A 21,470-nucleotide genomic window follows, 5' to 3' on the forward strand; every position below is an offset into this window, starting at 1 on the left:
GGAATAAATACATGGAGGATGCAAGTAGGCTGCAGCTCAGCACTGAAGAAAACTCATCAGCAAGAAAGGATATAGAAGACCTTTTGTTTTATTGTGAATGTTCTGATGATAGTCACAAAATATGAAAGCTCCTGAGAAATGCCTTCAATACACTATATTGCTCCTTCGATTAGGGGTTTTTGGTTCCATCAACTTCTTTTAAAAATGTTTTGATAATTCTATTTCAATATAATTTGTTTCCTTTGTGATCCAATGTCTTCTATTTAATACATTAAAAAAAAAAAACTATGTTGAGAAGGAATCTATAAGCATCCCCAGATGACCCCAAGAGATATCAACAAACAAAAAGTTAAGAATCTCTGCTCTATAGACTATATAAGGGAAGTTATGAACAAGAATGAGAGTGTAGGTTGAGAATATTATTCACTTCCAACTTTTATAACTACATACTTGTGGTCCTATAGAAAAGTCTCAACAGTACTCTCAAAATTAACTGTGGTCTTACAATATCCTCTTTAGATACAAAAACCTGCATTAATTACATAGTAGTTGCCCAATAAATATAATGAAAAAAATAGTTGAGTACTATTTTGATAATTCAGGGAAGAAAATAGGTGCACCTTGTTAGTCTAAACAATATTCTCCCTGTTAAAAGACTCAAATTCTTATGATTATTGCTTCAGTTTTGCAAAGACTTGGTCTTCTCAACCATTATGGGAAACTTACATACTAAAAGAAAAAATGCAAAAGGCTCTGGACACATTTTTAAAGGGTATTTATTTACTGCCAAGATGGTAGCATAAATCCTCTAAAAACCACAGACTCTTTCCCCAGAAAAGAACAGCCTGGACTTAATTAACCATAAATCTTGCTTAAAACTTTTGAAGCAGTGCAGACAATATAATGTGTTGACTAAGCTTTCAAGAATTAGATATATGACAGAGTTAAAGAATTTAGCACCAAAATTTTACCCTTGTATAAAAGAGAATTTAAAAAAACAAAACATAGAGGCCCCATATACAAAAGTGAATAAGAATAAATGGTCACAAAATGCTTATGGGTTCTTAGAGACAGAAAGTCTAAAAAAGTGTTATTCTTTATGTGTTAAAATTAATGAATTAATTAAAATGCAAATAGCAATTAAGCATATTTAGATAATTTTATAATTAAGTTTCTCACAATGACCAACTGTGATGGACGCGACTCTTTTCAACTATGAGTTGATTCAAGAAAATTCCAACAGACTTGTAATGGAAGGAGCCATCCACATGCAGAGAGAGGACTGTGTGGACTGAATGTGGATCAAAGTATAGTATTTTCTACCTTTCTTTTGTTGTGTTTGATTTTTTTTTTTTTACTTTTTCTTGTTTCCCCCCCCCTTTTAATGTGATTTTTATTGCATAGCATGATGAATATGGAAATATGTTTAAAAGAATTGTATATGTTTAACCTACATCAGATTGCTTGTGGTCTAGGGGAAATGGGAGTGGGGATGAGAGGGAGAAAAATCTGGAACATAAGGTTTTATGAAGGCAAATCTTGAAAACTATTCTTGAATGTATTTAGAAAAGTAAAATACTGTTATAGAAAAAAAAGTTTATCACAAAATATTACATTTTTAAATGATAAGAAATAGATTTTATTTATTTATTTTTCTCAATAGTATTTTGATTTTTTCCAAATACAGGTAAGAAAGTTTTTAACATTCATTTTTGTAAAATTTTGTGCTCCAAATTTTTTCTCCCTCCTTTCCTTATTTCCTTCCTCTCCAACACAGCAAGCAATCTGATATAGAACACATTATGTACAGTTCTTCAAACATATCTCCATATTTGTCAAAACAATTTGTTTTTTAAAATTAATTACATCCAGAACATACTTTAGAAACAGAAGAGGAAAGAGGAGCCAACAGGTATCTTTTTTCTCCTCCTTCCACAATATAGATTAATTCTCAAATGGCATTTTTAGATAGAAATTATTTATGAAAACTGAATTTCTTAAGACAACTCTGAGATATCACTACACACCTGTCAGATTGGCTAAGATGACAGGAAAAAATAATGATGAATGTTGGAGGGGATGCGGGAAAACGGGGACACTGATGCATTGTTGGTGGAGTTGTGAACGAATCCAGCCATTCTGGAGAGCAATCTGGAATTATGCCCAAAAAGTTATCAAACTGTGCATACCCTTTGATCCAGCAGTGTTTCTATTGGGCTTATACCCCAAAGAGATACTAAAAAAGGGAAAGGGACCTGTATGTGCCAAAATGTTTGTAGCTGCCTTGTTTGTAGTGGCTAGAAACTGGAAAATGAATGGATGCCCATCAATTGGAGAATGGCTGGGTAAATTGTGGTATATGAATGTTATGGAATATTATTGCTCTGTAAGGAATGACCAGCAGGATGAATACAGAGAGGCTTGGAGAGACCTACACGGACTGATGCTAAGTGAGATGAGCAGAACCAGGAGATCATTATACACTTCGACAACGATATTGTATGAGGATGTATTCTGATGGAAGTGGATTTCTCTGACAAAGAGACTTAACTGAGTTTCATTGGATAAATGATGGACAGAAACAGCTACACCCAAAGAAGGAATACTGGGAAATGAATGTGAACTATTTGATTTTTGATTTTCTTCCTGAGTTATTTTTACCTTCTGAATCCAATTCTCCCTGTGCAGCGGGAGAACTGTTCGGTTCTGCAAATATGTATTGTATCTAGGATATACTGCAACATATTTAACATATATAGGACTGCTTGCCATCTTGGGGGGGGGGAGGGAGGGAGGGAGGGGAAAAAACGAAACATAAGTGATTGCAAGGGATAATGCTGTGTAAAAATTATCCTGGCATGGATTCTGTCAATACAAAGTTATTATTAAATAAAATTAAATTTTCAAAAAAAAAAAAAAAAAGAAAAGAAAACTGAATTTCTATTTGAATGCAAATATCTAGATTCTAGAATGAGTTTCTATCTGAGAGAATCTATCTGAATGAACTAATTTACCATTACTGAGGAGCAAGGATTTCTATCTTTGAAGCCCAAATTTTCCCAAAGTTTAATTCTTCATGCTTAATAAATTGACACTCCTCTTGTAAAAGATGGACCTGTGTGAGTATGAGTCATGGGGTGCAACCTTCTAAGTTGCATTTTCACCAAGGCTCTTAAATTAAGAAGCATGTGCTTCTTTTAGAAGACATTTTGAAAAAGAAGAAAAAGAAAAGGAGAAAGAGGAAGAGGAAGAAAAGGAGGAAGAAAAGAAAGAGAAGGCGGAGGAGGAGAGGAAGAGGAAAAAGAGAAAGAGGAGGAGAGGGAAGAGGAAGAAGAAGAGGAGGACACAGAGGAAGAGGAGAAATAGGAAGAAGAGGATTGGGAGAAAGAAGAAAAGAAGAAGAAGGAGGAAAAAGAAGAAAAGGAGGAGGAAGAGAAGAAAGAGGGGGAAGAGGAAAAGGAGGAAGAGAAGGCTTTAAGTTTATTTTAAAGGAAATTTACTTTTACTATACTTTGAAATAACTAAACTCCTTATATTACTAACTATGATGCGCTTTGGTAAAATTTATCAGGATCTCTAAATTTCCTTGCAATTACCGGGTATTGAATCTTTTTAAAAAAGAAAAAAATAAAAGTTCTTTTTTGTGGCAGTTCTTTTTGTGGTTCTGCTTTCAGTGTTTCCATGCTTAGCCTTTCCAAATGAATTCTTACCCTACTCAATAAAAATGGAACATAAGAAAATATAGGAAAGATGAGAAGTAAAGACTGAGTTTTTTTTCTATGCAACATGAATATAGAACACATTTTAAAAGGAACCTTCTAAATGAGATATGAAAAGGAATTTCCAAAAAGCAATTAAACTTCTTAAGTATTTAGACGAGACTTATTCATAATTCCCTTCTCACTTTTCTCCAATGACCCTGAAATCACCATGTTGCTGCAAAAGAAACACCTTTCAGTCTGTTTTCCAGATATTTAAGAATCAATTCCCATTCCTAAGAATTTTATAGAAAGCAGTTGCTATCTATGAATTTTAACATATAGAAGATCACAATGACTGATAATTTTTTAAAATTCAGCACTTAAGTTTAATGAAATCTCATTTTATAGATAAATATAAATTTTTTAAAAACCACACATTTCTAAAGCATGTCCTTGCAAAAGCCCTTTGAGGTGGATAATACAATTATTCTTTACCTCATTTTATAAAAGAGAAACCTGACATACAAAGAAGCTAAGTGGGTTGCCTGTAGACACAAAGCTAGTATACTTCAGGACCAGAATGCAATGTTCTTTTTTTCATTTTGCTATATCTGCCTCTTCTAATATAAAATAAAATCTTGAGCAATCCAAATGTAACTAATTCAAATCCTCAATTCACAGGACAGGAGGAAGTGTCAAAAGGAGTATTTATGCAGGATTCAGGAAAATTCAAATCTAAACTTAACCATTAATTAGTCTTAAGATTTTTGGTGACTCATGAAATGTGACAGAGTTGGAAAGGACCTTAGAAATCACCTAGTTCAATGAGAGCAAATAAAAAAATGTAAGCCACTAAATTGTACATATTCACGTAAGCTGCCTATTGACTAAGAAAACTAATACATTTTTAGTTTTTGTTCAGACGTTTCTACTCTGTCTGGCTCTTTGTGACACCATTTGGGGTTTTCTTGGCAGATGCTGGAGTGATTTGCCATTTCCTTTTCCTGTTCATTTTATGGGTGAGGAAACTGGGGCAAAAAAGCTTAAGTGACTTGCCCAGGCTCTTGTGTGAGGTTGTATTTGAACTTGAAGCCCCTTAAGCCACTTCCTAACTGCCCCATTATTCCATGTTACTCCCTTTAATTTATGCTCCAACTAAACCGTTCTATCTGGTATTTTCCAAACTTAGCAGTCTAGAATTCCTAGAATATACTTCTACCTCATCTCCCTCTTTTAGGATCTCTAGATTTTTTCCAGGTCCAGTGGAATGTAAGCTTCTTGAGGGCAAGGAAAATTTCTGGTTTTCTCTGTATTTCTAGCACCTAAGTTGTTATTTGTCCTTCCTTCTCCAAGAGGACCATGACTTCAGGGAAATGATATCATGACATATAACTGATTTGGATTTAAGTGAGGGAGGTGGGCAAAGTCATCTGCCTCAGTTTCCCCTCTAAAGCCAGCTGGATCCAGTGGCAAGATATAGATCAGGATGTCTGGAGATGATCCTCTCCAGCACCTAACATGAGGCCTTATACATCTCAAGACTAGATACCTGAGCTTGGGATTTAATTGAATGGATTGCCCTTATTAAAATTTCTGAAATAATGTGATGGTTTGATATACCAATATGATATGAATTCACATGATCAATGGAGGTTAGGAAATGAAGTGAAAATGGCAAAGGGAGTAAGACAAGGTTGCCACATAGCTCATTACTCTGTGGTCAATCTGTAGGTTTTGGAGGAAAGTACATTCAAAAGCAAAAGCATAGTAGCATGGACATGTGAGAGAAGCAGTCATATCCAGGTTGAGCCTATTTATTGCTTATACAGAGGCATTATTATGCAAAGAGAAGGAATTTTAATATTTAAAATTTAATTTTTTAAAATTAAAATTTAAAAATATTTAAAATTTGTTTTTAAAAAAAAACAGAAGAGGCAGGAGTATAAATTAATGAAATTGAAGGTAATGACTTGAAAAAGGAATAAACTATATTGAAAATATTACAGGGATTCCAGGGCATTTCTTGTATATCTTTCAAAGAGAAAGAAGATTTCAAAGATGCTGGAAAATTAATATAAAGCAACAAAGAAAGCAAACATGAGGCATTTAGTAGTTTTTGTCAAAAATGTGATAAATGTGATGGGCAAGTAGGTGGCACAGAAGGTAGAGTCCTAGGCCTGGAGTCAAGAAACTTGAATTCAAATCTAGCCTCAGACACTTATAAGCTGGACAAGTACTTCATTGTATTTACTTCAGTTTCCTCATCTGTACAATGGAATAATAATAATAATACGTACCCCCCAAAGTTATTATCAGAAGCAAATGAGATAACTGAAAAGCATTTAGCACAATGCCTAGCACATAGCAATAGATAAATGTTTATTATGATGATGATTACTATTAAGATCAATTAATTTCTGATGGCATTTTCTTACTTGTTAATTAAATCAAATTCTACTAATCAGTTATATGGTTCAGTTGATTGATAGAATTCTTTTTTATGTATCCATAGAACAGGGATTGTAACTTTTTGGGAGTCACGAACAGAAGTCTGAACTCTTCTCAGAACAAAAATTTTAAATAAAGAAAATGCTAAAATTCAGTTAGAGGTCAATGAAAATAAAGATGCATTTTTTCCCCACTTTCCAAGTTCATGGATTTCCTGAAAACTATCCTTGGTTAGAGATAGATTTGAGGGTAGACTTGGGATAGGGAAGAGTCTCTGAATCCCAGGTTTACAGGGCAAACATGGGTAGAAGATATTTAATAATAAAATGTAATAATCACTAGAAAGTTAAATGTTATAAGGGTCATTATCTGTGTTTTTTTCAACTTGAATAAGAGAATGACAAGAGAGGAAAAGCTTCAAAGTTCTATGTGACCACAAGAGAATAATCAGTGAAAAGGGATTATATTGCACTAAAAAGTAGAAAATTTCATAAACTTAAAAGGACAATCTATGAAAACATGTGAGGATGATCACAGATAAAAGCCAAAGAGATAAAAAAGGAAAACCAGAAGCATATGAAGAAATGTCAAATGTCAAAGTAGGTGGTTACCTCATTTGAACATAGGACTGGGAAGCAGAAAGATCTGAATTCAAATCTTGCCATAGTTATTTATTAGATGTATTATTTTAGGCCAGTCACTTAACCTTTCTCAGACTCATTTTGTGCTTCTTTAAAATGAGAACGACAGCATCTACCTCACTGGGTTACGGTGAGCATCAAATAGATAATATTTGTAAAGGGTTTTGCAAACCTTGAAGTGTTATATATAAAGTTAGCTTACTACTATTTTATTACATTTATTATTACTGAATTTTATTGACTGAATTTGAAATGCTAACTGAATGTCTAACTGAATATTTTATTAAGATTCATCTTCCAGAATTCAAATTTAACTCTATACAAGTCATTCAATCCTGTTTAGCTCAGTTTCCTCATCTGTAAAATGAACTAGAGAAGGAAGTAGCAAAACACTCTAGTTTCTTTTCCAAGAAAACCCCAAAAAGAACCATGAACAGTCAGACACAACCAGAAAATATCTGAACAATAAATTACTATTTTTACTCATAATGTAGAAGTAAAAATGAGGACATTTAAAAGATCTTTAAGGATTTAGAAAATAGTATGAGGAGCAAGGGGAGAGGTCATTCAATTCAAGAAACACTTATGAAGAAAAGGTACTGTATTAGGAGCTAGAGATACAAAGAAAAAAAAGGAAAAAGGGAAAAAAAAGCTTTGCTTCCCTGGAGCCTCATTTTATTGAGGGGAAGGCAATACTTATATATAAAGGACTATGAAAGAGAAGGTATTCCAAAAATTCTTAGCGTGGTTTTATAGATTAAAAATGCACTGAGACTTTTGGGACACATTGTGTATACAAAGCAAATACTATATAAATGAATTTAGGGAAGGCAGAGATCACTAGCCACTGGGGGTATAAGGAAAGCTCTGACTGAGGAGAGACAGCACTAGAGTTCAATCCTGAATGGAGGCAAGGCTTCCCAGAGAGAGAGGTGAAAGCAGGGGGCCAGGTGGAAGATATTAGAGAAAAAATAGAATGTCAAATTCCTTGGAAAGTTAGACAGTGTCTGTTAAATAGAGAAAATGGAAAAGGGGAAAAGGAGATAAACCTGAATGAAAGACTTTTGATGTCAGTTACTAAAGAAGGCAAACTACAATTTCCAAAGCAATTTTGAGACACATCCCCCAAACCAAAGTTTATGAAGGAAGGAGAAAGAAGAAGAAGAAATACAATATTGTGATCTTGGGAATGAAGAGGTCTGAGAATTGAAAGGGGCTGAAGTACATGAATGTTTTAAAAGCCCTGAGAAGAATGGATCACATTACAGATGAGAAGAGGCTGAAACAGCAAAGGGAAAGCAAATACATTTTTCAGGGGACTGACTCAATACTGACAATGACAAAAGAGACATCTGATGAATGAGGACTCATTTTGGCTTTGTTAGGAAGCACAAGAATGTTGCAGATGGGGGACATAATACGATCAGAGGACTGAAAGGGGTTGCAGGATTATCTTCAAGTCTAGTATGGGGAACCCTGGAGGTCCTTTCAGAGGAATCTGTGAGGTCAAAAATTGTAATAACAATATAAAGACATTTTAATTTCCAAATACAATAAAGAAGGATATAACTTGTATAAATAAAAGCTCTCAGTAGGTTGGGAGAGATCCTCAATAGTTTCTGAGAGTGCAAAGGTCCTGAGACCAATAACTTAGAGAAACACTGACCTAATCATTTCATCTCATAGCTGAGCAAAAAGTATCACAAGGAGGTGAATGTCTGAGGTCTCCCAGCAAGTAAGCAACAGAATGAACATTCAAATCCAAGTCTGTTAATTCCAAATCCATTTTACCACACTGCCCTCTAGTACCAACTCTCATATATATGTATATATATGTATATGTGTGTGATAATATGATAATATATGTGTATGATCAACCACAAAGAGTTGATCATGACTAAAACAACTGAACAACAAAAATATTATAACAGAAGTGATAAGGAGCAAAGCCTGGATTATGAACTAGAATCAATTCCCACTTGTCCTCTATGTTATCACTGAGGTCAATACTTACCTCAGGTATATTCTACCTTCCCTCTTCCTTATGATCCAAAATCTATGATCTAATCCAAATCAGAAAAATCCAAACTCTAAAAATCCAAAATCTATGGGACTTTCCATGACTTGATCCCATTATAGTCTCTGATCACTCACTGAGTATAATAATTGAATGTCTAATATATAAACTATGTATAATATTATTTTTAAATCAAAATTTGTGACTACCAAATGATGCAGAGAAGATGACATAATTTCGACAAGTTAGGAAGAAATACATTAAAGATGTGAAGTCTCATCCCTACTAAAAGCTGGTTATAGACTGAAGGAACAGGATAAGGAACCTGAAAATTCTAATAACTATAAAATCTAATTAATCAGAATTTCTCATTCCCTACACAATGCAGTTCACTGAGATCTTACTGAACCACTAATATGACAGACCAGCCAAAATGCTCACTTACGGTGCTAGGGTTAACCGGGAAGGGTGACACATCTTTCACATTGATTCTCTGGACATTTTCTATTAGTAGGCCAAATAGAGGTAGATATAAAGTAGCAATCCTTCCTTGGTGGCTCTGAAATAAGACACAAACACCCGAGTTCACTTACTACTCACTATGAGAACTTAAGAGAAAGATTATTCAACAGCAGTGATGTCAAACAATATTATTGACTTAGAAATCCATAAATTGACATTACTTATATATTTTTATAATTTGACATTACTTATGTGGCAATTTTTAACAATTTATTTTATTAAACATTTCCCAATTGAAGTTTACTCTAGTTTGAGCTGTGAGCATAGTATGCTTTGTTCTAATGGTACCTAATAGTCTTGTGACTTAACAGAGAAAATCAAACATATAAGGTTCATTTAATGTTCTATGGACACATTATTTAACAAGTGTCTCTCAGACACACAGTAGGTGCTTATTAAGCATACAGAATACAATGTATTAAAATACAAATACAGTGTTTACCCTTAAATGACTTGGAGATACAATATGTTTGCAAATAAATGCAGGATATATAAATAATAAATTCACATGGTGACAAGGATATAGTTATCTCTTCCACATTGCAGGGGTGACAGCACAGCATGTCCTTGTGATCTGGAAAATCCATGCAAAATTTTTTGACTTTTCCTTAGTACCAGGGAAGAAATCAGAATATTTTCTTTTATAGGTTGTATACAATACATTTTTTAAAAATAAACTTTGGGTTGATAGTATATAATACTATACATGTATTTTATGAGTGTCTAAACTTTTTTTGTTATCTATTGGCCTTCACATGTTGTCTGCAGCTTCCACATAATTTTCCCCAAATTCTCATTTAATTTCTTATACCAATCCATACTATATGGAGACCATGATGGGGAAAGTCTTGAAGTGGAAAGGATAATTATTATTAAATGGGAGAATCAGGAAAGGAATCCTGTAAATAAGCATCATTTAATTTGAACTATGGGTTCCAGGAAGCAAAGGGGAGAAGGGAGAAGATTCTAATAAATATAATTGGCTAATTTTTTTATAAAACCTGACAAAGACCCCACATCTTATAATCTTCTATCTTCTATTGCAGGAAACTCACCCTTGAAGCATATCTGTCATCAAAAGAATGCTTGATCAACAGATTCTTCAACACACTAATTGCAATCTGCCGGACATCCCTGAATTCTTGTAGGGCATTTCCCACCTCCCTTAGCAGTAGGCCCACTAGGAAATGGTACTTGCAGAACTCATCTGTTAATGAGTAGTCAAGCTGAAGATCTAAAATAAGAGTGAATATTAACTTAATTAGGGAACAAGCAACATAATTTTAATCATCAAAAACAAAAAACAAACACACTCCCCTTTTACTTATTATAACCTATTCATGCCAAAATAGGTTAAACTATTAGATTTAGCTTCAAATCTTTAAGAATTAATTGAGCAGAAAACTGCTCTAATGAAGAAACCAATTTTCTTTTATGTCTGTTTAACTTTTAGGAATTAATTTAAATTTAAATAAACTTAAATACAAATCCTTGATTTGGCTTTGTAACAAATTGCTCCTAACTTAATTACCAAGTTAATGAGTCTATACTGATGTTTTAGTATACTATACAGTGTACTGTAGCATGAAAATGAAATGTTATTACAATGAAATAAAAATTAAAATGTTTTATCATAGTTCAATGGAAGGATCGAAGCCATCTGTAATTAATATACATGTAATTAAGAAAACTGATTTAATATGTGGTGGTTGAATAAAATGTCTTATTTTGGTATATTCACCTATTTCTAACCACCACATTTATTCTTTTCCTGTTTTACTCAGTATTAGCACAATATGTACTCTATTAAATTCCAAAGGGAAATGTGAAGAGGGATATAAATTGATACTTATATAATAAGCTATATAAATCAGAAGTAACTTCATTAATCATATAGTGACAGCAATGTGCTCATCACCTAATCAATATTTATGCTTCTCTAAAAGCAAACAGATCAATAGAAGCTAAAACTAAAATGAGCAGCACACAACAAACCAAACTAACAAACCATCAGCAAGCTTAACAACAAATATTAACTGAAAGCTTATTCTATGAAAGAAAGAAGCAAACGTATTATCTATTTTGGGCAAAAGTAGTGTTATCACCTTTGTAATTTTTTTTTTTTTTTTGAGAAACAATGGAAACTGATTTTAATCTCTCACCAAAGAAACTTAGGCCTACTTATATTGTTGAGTTGTGCCTAACTTTTCATAACCCTATTGGGGGTTTCTTGGCAAAGGTACTGGGGTAGTTGGCCATTTCCTTCTCTACCTCATTTAACAGATGAGGAAACTGAGGCAAGCAGGATGAAGGGGCTTGCCCAGGATCATCGAGCTCTTATGTGTTTAAAGCTGTTTTTGAACTCAGGTTTTACCTGACTCCAGGACTGATGTTCTATCAGTTTTAGGCCTTAAAACTTAGGTCTAATTGGTTTGGGGCTTTTTTGGTTGTTGTTTTGGTTTGGTTTTGTTTGGTTGGGGTTTTTGGTGAGGCAAATGGGATTAAATGACTTGCCCTGGGTCACACAGCTTGTATTAAGTGTCTGAGGCAGCATTTGAACAAAGATCCTCCTGACTTCATGGCTGGTACTTTATCCATTTCACTATCTAGCTGCTCCCCACCTAGGTCTATTTGTTTTTTTTTTCTTTTTTTAAATGATTATTATAGCTTTTTATTTACAAATTATATGCATGGGTAATTTTTCAGCAATGACAATTGCAAAACCTTTTATTCCAACTTTTCCCCTCCTTCCCCCCAACCCCTCCCTCAGATGGCAGGTTGACCAATATATGTTAAATATGTTAAAGTATAAGTTAAATACAATATATGTATATATGTCCATACAATTATTTTGCTGTACAAAAAGAATCAGACTTTGAAATCACCTAGATCTATTTGTAAGATGGACTTTAAAAAGTTTATGACTCTTTCCAGCTAAATCAAGCAGAACACAGAGAATGTTCATCTATACCGAGTGACTACTTTTATAGTTTAATGAATATGAAGCCTGGAATCCAAACCATGATTCAGAAATTGGATCACTTAATCTCTCAAAAGAAATACTTTAGATTTACATGGGAGATATCAATGTGGAGACTTTATGGAGAGAATCACTGCTAAGAGCTATCACCTGATCTTAGGCTGCTTTGCATTACAAAACATGAGAAAACAACCAGAGAAAGAAGTCTTGCAATAGAATTAATGATAAGGTGGTCACATAAAAAGCCCAAGTATTTTCTCAAACTCTATTAACCAGGATCTAACTGCTGAATTATTTTACTAGACAAATAGTAATAATTTTTTTTAAATCATGGAAGGATATATTAAAAGAGAGTTCTTACAATTCTACATTATTTTACTTTAAGATGCTCTCTATATCTTAGATGAAAACAGATTAATAAAAATTTTACAGTATCACTGAAATGTTAATTCATATGACTGAATAATGTTTTTATGTAAAGATCTATTCAAGGAAAGAAACAATTGCTAGTGTATGTAGATGTAGCTAAAATATCGCTGTAATTATTATAGAAAGTAGGGTTCTAGTGTACTAAATCATTCTTATTTCTCAGAGCAGATGTTTAAAAAGTTTAGAAAGAGGAAGAAAAACAAGAGGAAATGGAGAGGCAGAAAAGTAGAGATCTAAAAAAAAAAAAGAAGAGAAAAAAGAAAAATGGGGAGAAAAAAATAGAAAAAAGAGAGAAATAAGCAAGAGGACACACCTGCTGATTCTGTTTTGCACCAAAGGGCAACAAAACAGAATTTTGCAGCTTCCTACAGACAGAGAAGCTTGAGGGGTAGATTAGGTCAGTGCTTTGGACAATAAATCAACTTTCATAAAAGTGAGAATAGGAATCTTTCCCTCTAATTTGTTGTAGAAAAAAAAGCCCAAATTAAAAAGCTACATAATTATTGGGTTGGAACTGCTTATGTCACCACTTACTACTGAAAATATACTCTACCTTTTGGTAGAGCTCTGGGCACTTTTCCCCTATACCTAGAATTCCCTCCCTTCTAATTTCTGATTACTAGTTTCTCTGGCTTTCTTTAAGTCTCAATAACTCATCTTTTAGAGAAAGCCTTTCCCAAAGCCTTTTCCCCTTCTAGCACTTTCTTTCTATTAACTATTTCTTCTTTATCCTTCATATGTCTTGTTTGAACATATTTATTTAGTTATTGCCTCCTCCATTAAATGGTGAGTTCCTTGAGGGCAAGGACTTTATTTTACCTCTTTCTATATTTATTATCTATATCTATATAACATAGTACCTGGTACTTAATAAATGAGTAGTAGCTTAATAAATGACTGACTTTTCTTAAATTGTTAATTTCTTGAAAGCAAAAGACTGCTTCCACCCTTTGCATCTGTACCTCAAACAGACAAATCTTAATTATTCTTGAGTGTGTTTTCCATAAGGAAGCTAGATGGCACAGTGAATAAAGTGCAAGTCCTGGAGTTGGGAAAACCTGAGATAAAATCTGGGCTCAGGTATTACAGTGGAAAAGTCACTTAGAAGCTCTATTTGCCTTAATCCACTGGAGAAGGGAATGAAAAACCATTAAAGTGGTTTTTACTTTTACCTTTACCAAGAAAAGCTCATATAAGGTCATGAAGAGTTAGACACTACTGAACAACAATAAAACCTTTTCCATAGGACTATTGTGCCTTCTCAATTCAAATCAAATCATTAGATACTTATCTAATGTTTATAGTAGTATAATAAAAGGATATTTCAATCACTAAGCATCTACTATATACAGTGTACTATACAAGACATTGAGAGCAACAGATTCTTAAGATATAGCACCTACCCTACCTGAGCTTATAGTCTGGGTCAGCCAGATTAGAGCAAATTTCTCTTTGTTGAGAACCTCTGTATGTATACTAGAATGAGTATATCTGATTGTTCATATATGCATTCCAAAATCAAATTATTTTGGAGTTAAGATTTTATATTATTCACCTGCTTCTCTTCTTCATTAACAAATAATCAACATCCCTCCACATGTATTTGGAGGATGCTAAACACAATAGATATTATTTTGGCTGGTATATGGTATCAAATTTGATTAATCTGAATCTCTAATGAGAACAAGAATTAATTGGTTATGATCTTTTCTTCATTAAATAAAGTGTTTAAGACATTGTATAAAAGGGGAGACGAGATGAATTACACATTCCTTTCAAAATCATGGAGAATACTGAACATTTATATCAAAACACAACATACAAACAAACAAAAAAAAGGCATGTAAATGAGATACATTATTCGTGTTATGATTGGCTGTGAGAATATGAAAAGCTAATACATGGGGTCAGATCATGAATGGGGTCCTTCCTCTCCTTAAAAGAGATGCTCTAGAGTTTCTAATGCACCTTAGGCAAAGGGTCTTGACCTTCCTTTGGAGGTTCTTGGTGCTAACATAAAGTGCACATTAACTGGTTTGTCACTAAGTTTTTTGAAACTGCTAAGAGAGCTCAGGAAAAGTTCTAAACAAACAGCAAAGGGAATTAGCAGCACTTGCATTCTTTTTAAAGGAGGGAAATGCAAGAAAGAGCAAACGCCACACCTTACACCTACCTATAGGAGTGTCATGCGACTCCACAGTTGGTGAAAGAAAAGCTAAGTCATAAAAAAAAAAAAAAAAAAAAAAAAAAAGGAAATAAAGTGGAACAAACAAAAAATAAGCTCCCATAAGTAAAATGGATTTTTGTTATTCAAGCAAAGAAAATTTACAAAGGAAAAAAGTTACATTCTGCCACAAGTTTATCTTATTGCTTGATAAACTAAGTTCATTACCTAAAATATTTTGAAATTCAGTGATTTTCTACAGATACAATTTCCTCACAGCTTAATCAGCCTGAGCGGGGAGGGAGCCATCTTCATAAGCTATCTAACCCAGCTTTCAAAGTTCAAGATATCTTAATCATACATTTGAAATTTCCCCCCACATCATAAATAAATATCTATTTCTTTACTTAATACCAGTACAGCTAAGGAATGAGTTACCTTGATATCTCTGAATCCTGCCTTTTCCAAATGGCATTGGCAAATTCAAAGGAATATAGTGTTCATGATTGCACACTACACGAAGAAATTCAAACTTGAATTCAAAAAGGGTCTGTAGGAAAAATGATTTAGCTGTAAATAATGACTTTTAGTAATTCACTGGACTCTTTGCTGACCATCTTAAATAAGAATACTTACTGAAACCAAGCACCCTCAACCTTTTGACTTCATCCCTTTGATTCTCTTGGAAACATGTTTAGTAAAATTTATAAGCCCAAGAATCACTGGAGTAAATTGTTTTTTAAAAATCAAAACACCTGAACCCTAACCCACCCTACTGCCTTTTAGGTCTATGATTAGTGATATGAATAATCCCAGTATTTGGAATCTTTTAAGATCCTACATGCTAAGGAAAATATATACTTGTGATTTTGCAATAAGGCAGGGGGATATTTCAAGATATGGCACAATGTTTGACTTCAGGCAAGGCATTTAACTTCTGGGCCTCATTTGGGAAATGAGGGAGTTGGACTAACAATCTCAAACATTCCTTCTAGCTATAAATATGTATTCCTATAATCTAAAAAATGGGGGGGAATTCATATTTTCTTTTCCCTCCCTCCCATTTTTCCCACCCCTTCTTGAGTCTAGGAGTACAAAAATATATCTCACACTAGTAGATGAGCTCAATCTCATAGAAAATTCTGATATGAATAGTGAGAGAAATGAAAGGATTTCTAAATGTAAATATGAGAGGAGAAAAGAAAATTTCCAAAAATCTAGGGAAGACAAGAGAGACTAGCTACCTTTGGATCTCCAGGTGCAAAACAACTGATGTAGTTGTTGATCTGTTTGAAAACAAAGCCTCTGTCCATAAAGGTGAAACATCTCTGTAACAAGAGGGAAAAAAGTGAAAATATTTTATGAAGCTTTCTACTTTTTTTTTTTTTTTTTAGCATTATAACAACATTTAATTAAAATAAGCCTGGGCATACTAAATGTTATTAGATATTCAAGGAATCTGCTAATCAATAAAGTTAGAGGGGAAAAAAAGAGATGGTCCTTCAGACTCATCTCTGCTTCCACTAGCTCTGTTTTTACTCTCCAAACTTGGCCATCATGACTGAGATGTTTTCCTTCAGTCTCTACAGTAGTCTCATCCTGGAACATTCCTCCATTCCTGCAGCATCCTTCTCCTGTTGATGTAGTCCTTCCAGAACCTCCATCAAGAAAGGGCCTGGACCACTCAACCCTTGCTTCTTCTCTTAGCTGTGCCCCTGATTCTCACTTCTAGTTTTTGCCCCCAGTTCCCTTTTTAAAGAAATGTCTTCCCCCACCAGAATGTAGGCTACTTGAGAAAAAGTCTTTTTTTTCTTATGTTTCTTATATTTATAATATATTTCTTATATTATTATATATAGTGTCTGGCACATAGTAAGCACTCAAATGCTTGCTGACTTAATTCAAGCATTACTATTCCACTGCACTCACCTTTATAAAGACTGCAAGACTATGGTTGGCATTTTTTGCGGCCTCTGGATTGTCTCTGAATTTCTGAGTAATATGTGGCATCAACATATTAACCACTGTTTCAACTGCATGATGATAGGAAGCAGGAAATCTCTGATTTCGTAACAACTAAAAAAAAAAAAATTAATACAAATACTTGTTATTATTTAAAGTTGAAAACCTGCAGATTCTGTGGAAAAACACTTTTAGAATACAAGATTCTAATAATTTTAATTAGAATACTTCCTAAATATTATTTTCAAGGCAGGAGACTACACATAAAGTACGTAGATAGGTTTCTAGTATCTCAAAACTTAAAACTAAGAAAACAAATTAAAGATTTGTAATTAAGCTACTCAATATAAAGATTTAAAATTAAACTACTCAAATTCAGTTCTTCGAAGTGATCATATACTTCAATGCTGTGTTTTTTTTTTTAATCAGGAATACTTTTCTAATTAAATATCTCTAAAGAAAACTAATTGATTCAAGATTTTAAAGAAAACAGAGTTGACCTTGGAATTAGGAAGAACTGGATTCAAATACTCCTTATAGCTAATTAAAATAATTACTTATTACTAGTCAATTGATGCCCCAATCAACTCTAAGAAAATGCTCGCTTTATTGATTTCAATTAAGTTCAAAACAAATTTTTAAAATGAACTAAAATAAGCTATTATTTTTAGATTATTCATACAATTTCTTGTTAATTGACATTAAACTTAAACTTTTAAATATGAAAGTAATTTTTTAAAAGACTTTAAGATTATAAGGGGCAACTAAGTGCATAAAGGATAGAACACTGGCTTTACTGTCAAGAGGACCTGAACTCATATATGGCTTCAGACCCTTAACAAGTACTAGCTGTGTGACCCTGATCAAGTCACTTAACTGTGATTGCCTCATCACCTCCACATACACACCCCCACCCGACAAAAAAGACTATAAAATTATAGACTACAAAATTATAAGAAAATAGCGATCTGTATTGGCAAAGGAAATGCTTCATTGGTAGCTTTCTATTATATTCATTAAATCACAGTTCTGATTTTTACAAAATCAAGTTTAATGGATGAAAGTTATAAATTATTGTTCTTGTGATTATCTAAGACACTCATGATGTTTTCTAAAACCTATGAATCCAAGTGTTACCTAATTGATCTTGCGTACAATTTTTTACCCAACCTATTTTCTCCTTTATACAGGGAAATGTTTGTTGATGATTATTATGTTCAGAATAAAAAAAAAAAAAGAATTTAAACAAACAAGCAAAAAAAAAAGAGTAAACATCAAGTGACTTACTCTCTCTGGAACATGGAGGTTTATGACATGAAATAATGTACTGTAAGTTTGAAATAATATGTTTAAGCCAAATTGTGAAAGGCTTTAAATGGCAAGTTGAGGAGTATTCATTTTATTTTTAGAGGCACAGGAGTCACTGATGATTCTTAGGTTGAAAAAATACTTTTATCAAATTAGTCACTGTGTAAACATGATTCTCAAAAAGTGCTCTTCAGATGATACATCAGTCTCCACAACCCTCTTGGCATTTAGTTTCTCTCTCACAAGACTATTCCTTTCCAGAACTTTTTAAAAAAAACTCCCAGGATTTCCTCACATTTTTTACCAGGTAATTAATATTCAATTCATTCAAAGCAGCTCTTATTGAGCTTAGGCTACGTAGAGATGTTTTATAAGCAAATCCTTTGACCTCCTTCATAGAATTGTTATAGAAATGAATATAAAATGCTTTTCAATATAGCATTGAAAGCCCACAATCATAAACAACCCAAAGAACTATTTTTATAAAAATTTGCTCTCTGAGATGCAAATTAAGACAACTCTGAGATACCACTAAACACCTAAAATGACAGGAGAAGATGATGATGAATGTTGGAGGGGATGTAAGAAAACTGGGACACATACATTGTTGGTGGAATTGTGAATAGATCCAACCAATCTGGAGAGTAATTTGGTACTATACCCAAAGAGCTATCAAACTGTGCACACCCTTTGATTCAGCAGTGTATCTACTGGGCTTTTATTCCAAAGAGATCTTTAAAAAGGGAAAAGGACCTACATGTGCAAAAATGTTTGTAGTATTCCTTTTTGTAGTATCATATACCTAGAAAGTGAATGGATGTCCATCAGTTGGGGAATTGCTGAATATATGTATATATATATGAATATATATGAATATATATATTAATTTAATTAATATAACATGGTATATGAATATATTGTTCTATAAAAATTGATGAAAGCCTAGAAACACTTACATGAACTGATGCCAAGTTAAGTGAACAGAACCAAGAGAACACTGTACACAGTAACAAGATGATGTGATGACCAACTGTGATCTTGGCTCTTTTCAACAATGAGGTGATTCAAAGCAGTTCCAATAGATTTGTGATGGAAAGTGCCATCAGCATCCAGAGAGAAAACTATGGAGACTGAATATGATTCAAAGTATAGTATTTTCTTGTTTTTTTTTTTACTTGTTTTTTTCTTTATCATGGTTTTTTTCCCTCTTGATCTGATTTTTCTTGCACAACATGACAAATATGGAAATAATCAAATTATGTCATATTGTTTGCTATCTTAGGGAGGGGGGAGGTAAGGAAGGGAGAGAGAAAAAATCTGGAACACAAAATCTTATAAAAATGAATACTGAAAACTCTTGACATATGTTTGGAAAAATAAAATACTACTGAAAATAAAAATTTACTCTCTGCTCAGCAGGGCTACACATGTCTGTTGACCCATGTATTGGAAATGCTGAAGCTTGTGGATTCCTTGAGCTCAGGATTACAATGAGAAATCAAGTGTCCAAATTAAGCCTGTCATTCATATGGTAACCTCCTAAAAGAGGGGCTCATCAGGCTATCTAAAGGCCATTGTTGTCTTGTCACTAAAATTCAATTACTCTGGGTGAGTGATGACTTTGAGTAACTCTACCTCACTTTGGACAATCACAAAACTGTCCCCTGAAGTATGATGGCTATCTACATTAGTAAATTGAGAGACTATACTACCAAAATCCTGACTCTTCTGAAATATCTGAAGAAGTACTTGTTAGAAAACAGGAATTCCAGTTCTGCTTTAGATTTACAGAATGTCTCAAATCAAGACATATGTGGATAACCTGCCCAAATGCCCTTCGTATACAAACATCTCTCTGTTTATACATTTGGCTGAGCATGTCTATTAAGTTAGAAGCTTCTGATCCATTTTTACACCATTTTAGAATGTCTATTATTAAATATTTTATGAAAATGATAATTGTTTTTGAACATATGGCAATGCCAAAGAAAGATTCTCTAATTTGCAGATTTCTTCAGCTTCAGTGGGGGTGAGAAATGGAATCCTAATAGGATGATTTTTAGTTCTCAAATTCTAGAAACAGACAAGAGTATAATCCCAAATTTAGTTCTCTTCATTATAGGAATCAAATTCTCACTCTTTGGATGTGGCATATGGAAAACTTTTTCTTCCTCTATTCCTGAATTTTTCTCAGGTTTTGGCCTAAGTTAATACCTATGCAGAAAGAGAATCAGTGAGTTTCTATAAGCTGGAGAAGGAAATGGCAAACTGCTTTAGTATCTTTGCCAAGAAAACCCCAAATGGGTCATGAAGAGTTGGACATGATTGAAACAACTGAACAACAACAATTATGTGCCAGGTTCTGTATTGGATATTGGGAATAAAAATAAAATAATAAAGATAAAAGTTTATAATATAAAAATGTATAGAAACTGTGGGTTTGGTGTTTGTTTGCTGTGGACTAACTATCATCTGAAAAATGTAAAGTAAAACAGGTATAGGAAGGTGATGTATTAGGGAAAATTAGTATTTGGAAGGAAATGGCACTTTCTAATCCCAGATGAAGGGACCAGACTTAGGTCTGAAAGATTAAGTATTTAAAGAGTAAAAATTCTAGAACTTTAGAAATAGTTAAGAAAATGGTTTGAGATTCCTTTTTATAACATAATATATCAAACATCTTTACCCTAAGGTATTTCTCTTCCATAACTAGCTAACATTTCTAAAAGTAAATGTTTTATAAAAAAAAAAAAATCTATGTAGTTTGACATAAAGTTATCTTAACTTATAGCAAAGATTTTTCTTGATTGCATTTAGTGGTTATTTTCAGAGCATAGAAGAATTTTTCCTGAGACTTTTGGTATCTTAAGGATAAAAACAACAACAACAACAACAACAACAACTAAGAAATCACAAAGTAACTAAGTCAAAAATTTGAGAAACTAGTACTGACTTTTGCTCAATTATAGGATTTATATCTTGGGATATAAAGTTGGAAGGCACCTGTCAAAGGTTATCATGTTAGTCAATAAATATTTTTAAGCACCTACTATGTGCCAAGTACTGTGTAAAGAGTCAGGGATACTTTGTATCAAGGACTTTACAATGGTGGGGTGGGAGGGGGACGGGGAGAAAGAACAATATGAAAACACCTGTGTACAAAAAGATCAAGTGGAAATGATCCCAGAATATTCAGGAAAGGAGTCTTGAAGAAAATAAGATTTTAGGTGGCATTCAAAGGAATCAGAGAAGAAAAGTAGAAACCAGAGAGAGATGAGAAGGGAAAAGTAATCCTTTT

The 21,470-nt window shown here is 33.3% G+C and overlaps 1 protein-coding gene across 14 annotated transcripts in view; it reads right to left on the reverse strand.

Moving 5' to 3' along the window:
• DOCK9 (dedicator of cytokinesis 9) overlaps window positions 1-21,470 on the reverse strand; it is a 341,819-nt gene that overhangs the window by 80,055 nt on the left and 240,294 nt on the right. For 11 of the 14 annotated variants that reach the window (XM_051984058.1, XM_051984056.1, XM_051984052.1 and 8 more), the window contains exons 28-32: window positions 16,832-16,978; window positions 16,147-16,230; window positions 15,341-15,452; window positions 10,385-10,563; window positions 9,253-9,366 (exon numbers count right to left, since the gene is read on the reverse strand). In XM_051984058.1, coding sequence (XP_051840018.1) covers window positions 9,253-9,366; window positions 10,385-10,563; window positions 15,341-15,452; window positions 16,147-16,230; window positions 16,832-16,978 — 636 coding nt within the window. Of the gene's footprint in view, window positions 1-9,252; window positions 9,367-10,384; window positions 10,564-14,911; window positions 14,954-15,340; window positions 15,453-16,146; window positions 16,231-16,831; window positions 16,979-21,470 lie in introns of all 14 variants that reach the window. The other 3 variants (XM_051984046.1, XM_051984047.1, XM_051984048.1) reach the window with 1 other exon arrangement.

This window comes from Antechinus flavipes, chromosome 3, assembly GCF_016432865.1.
Source record: "Antechinus flavipes isolate AdamAnt ecotype Samford, QLD, Australia chromosome 3, AdamAnt_v2, whole genome shotgun sequence".
NCBI lineage: Eukaryota > Metazoa > Chordata > Mammalia > Dasyuromorphia > Dasyuridae > Antechinus > Antechinus flavipes.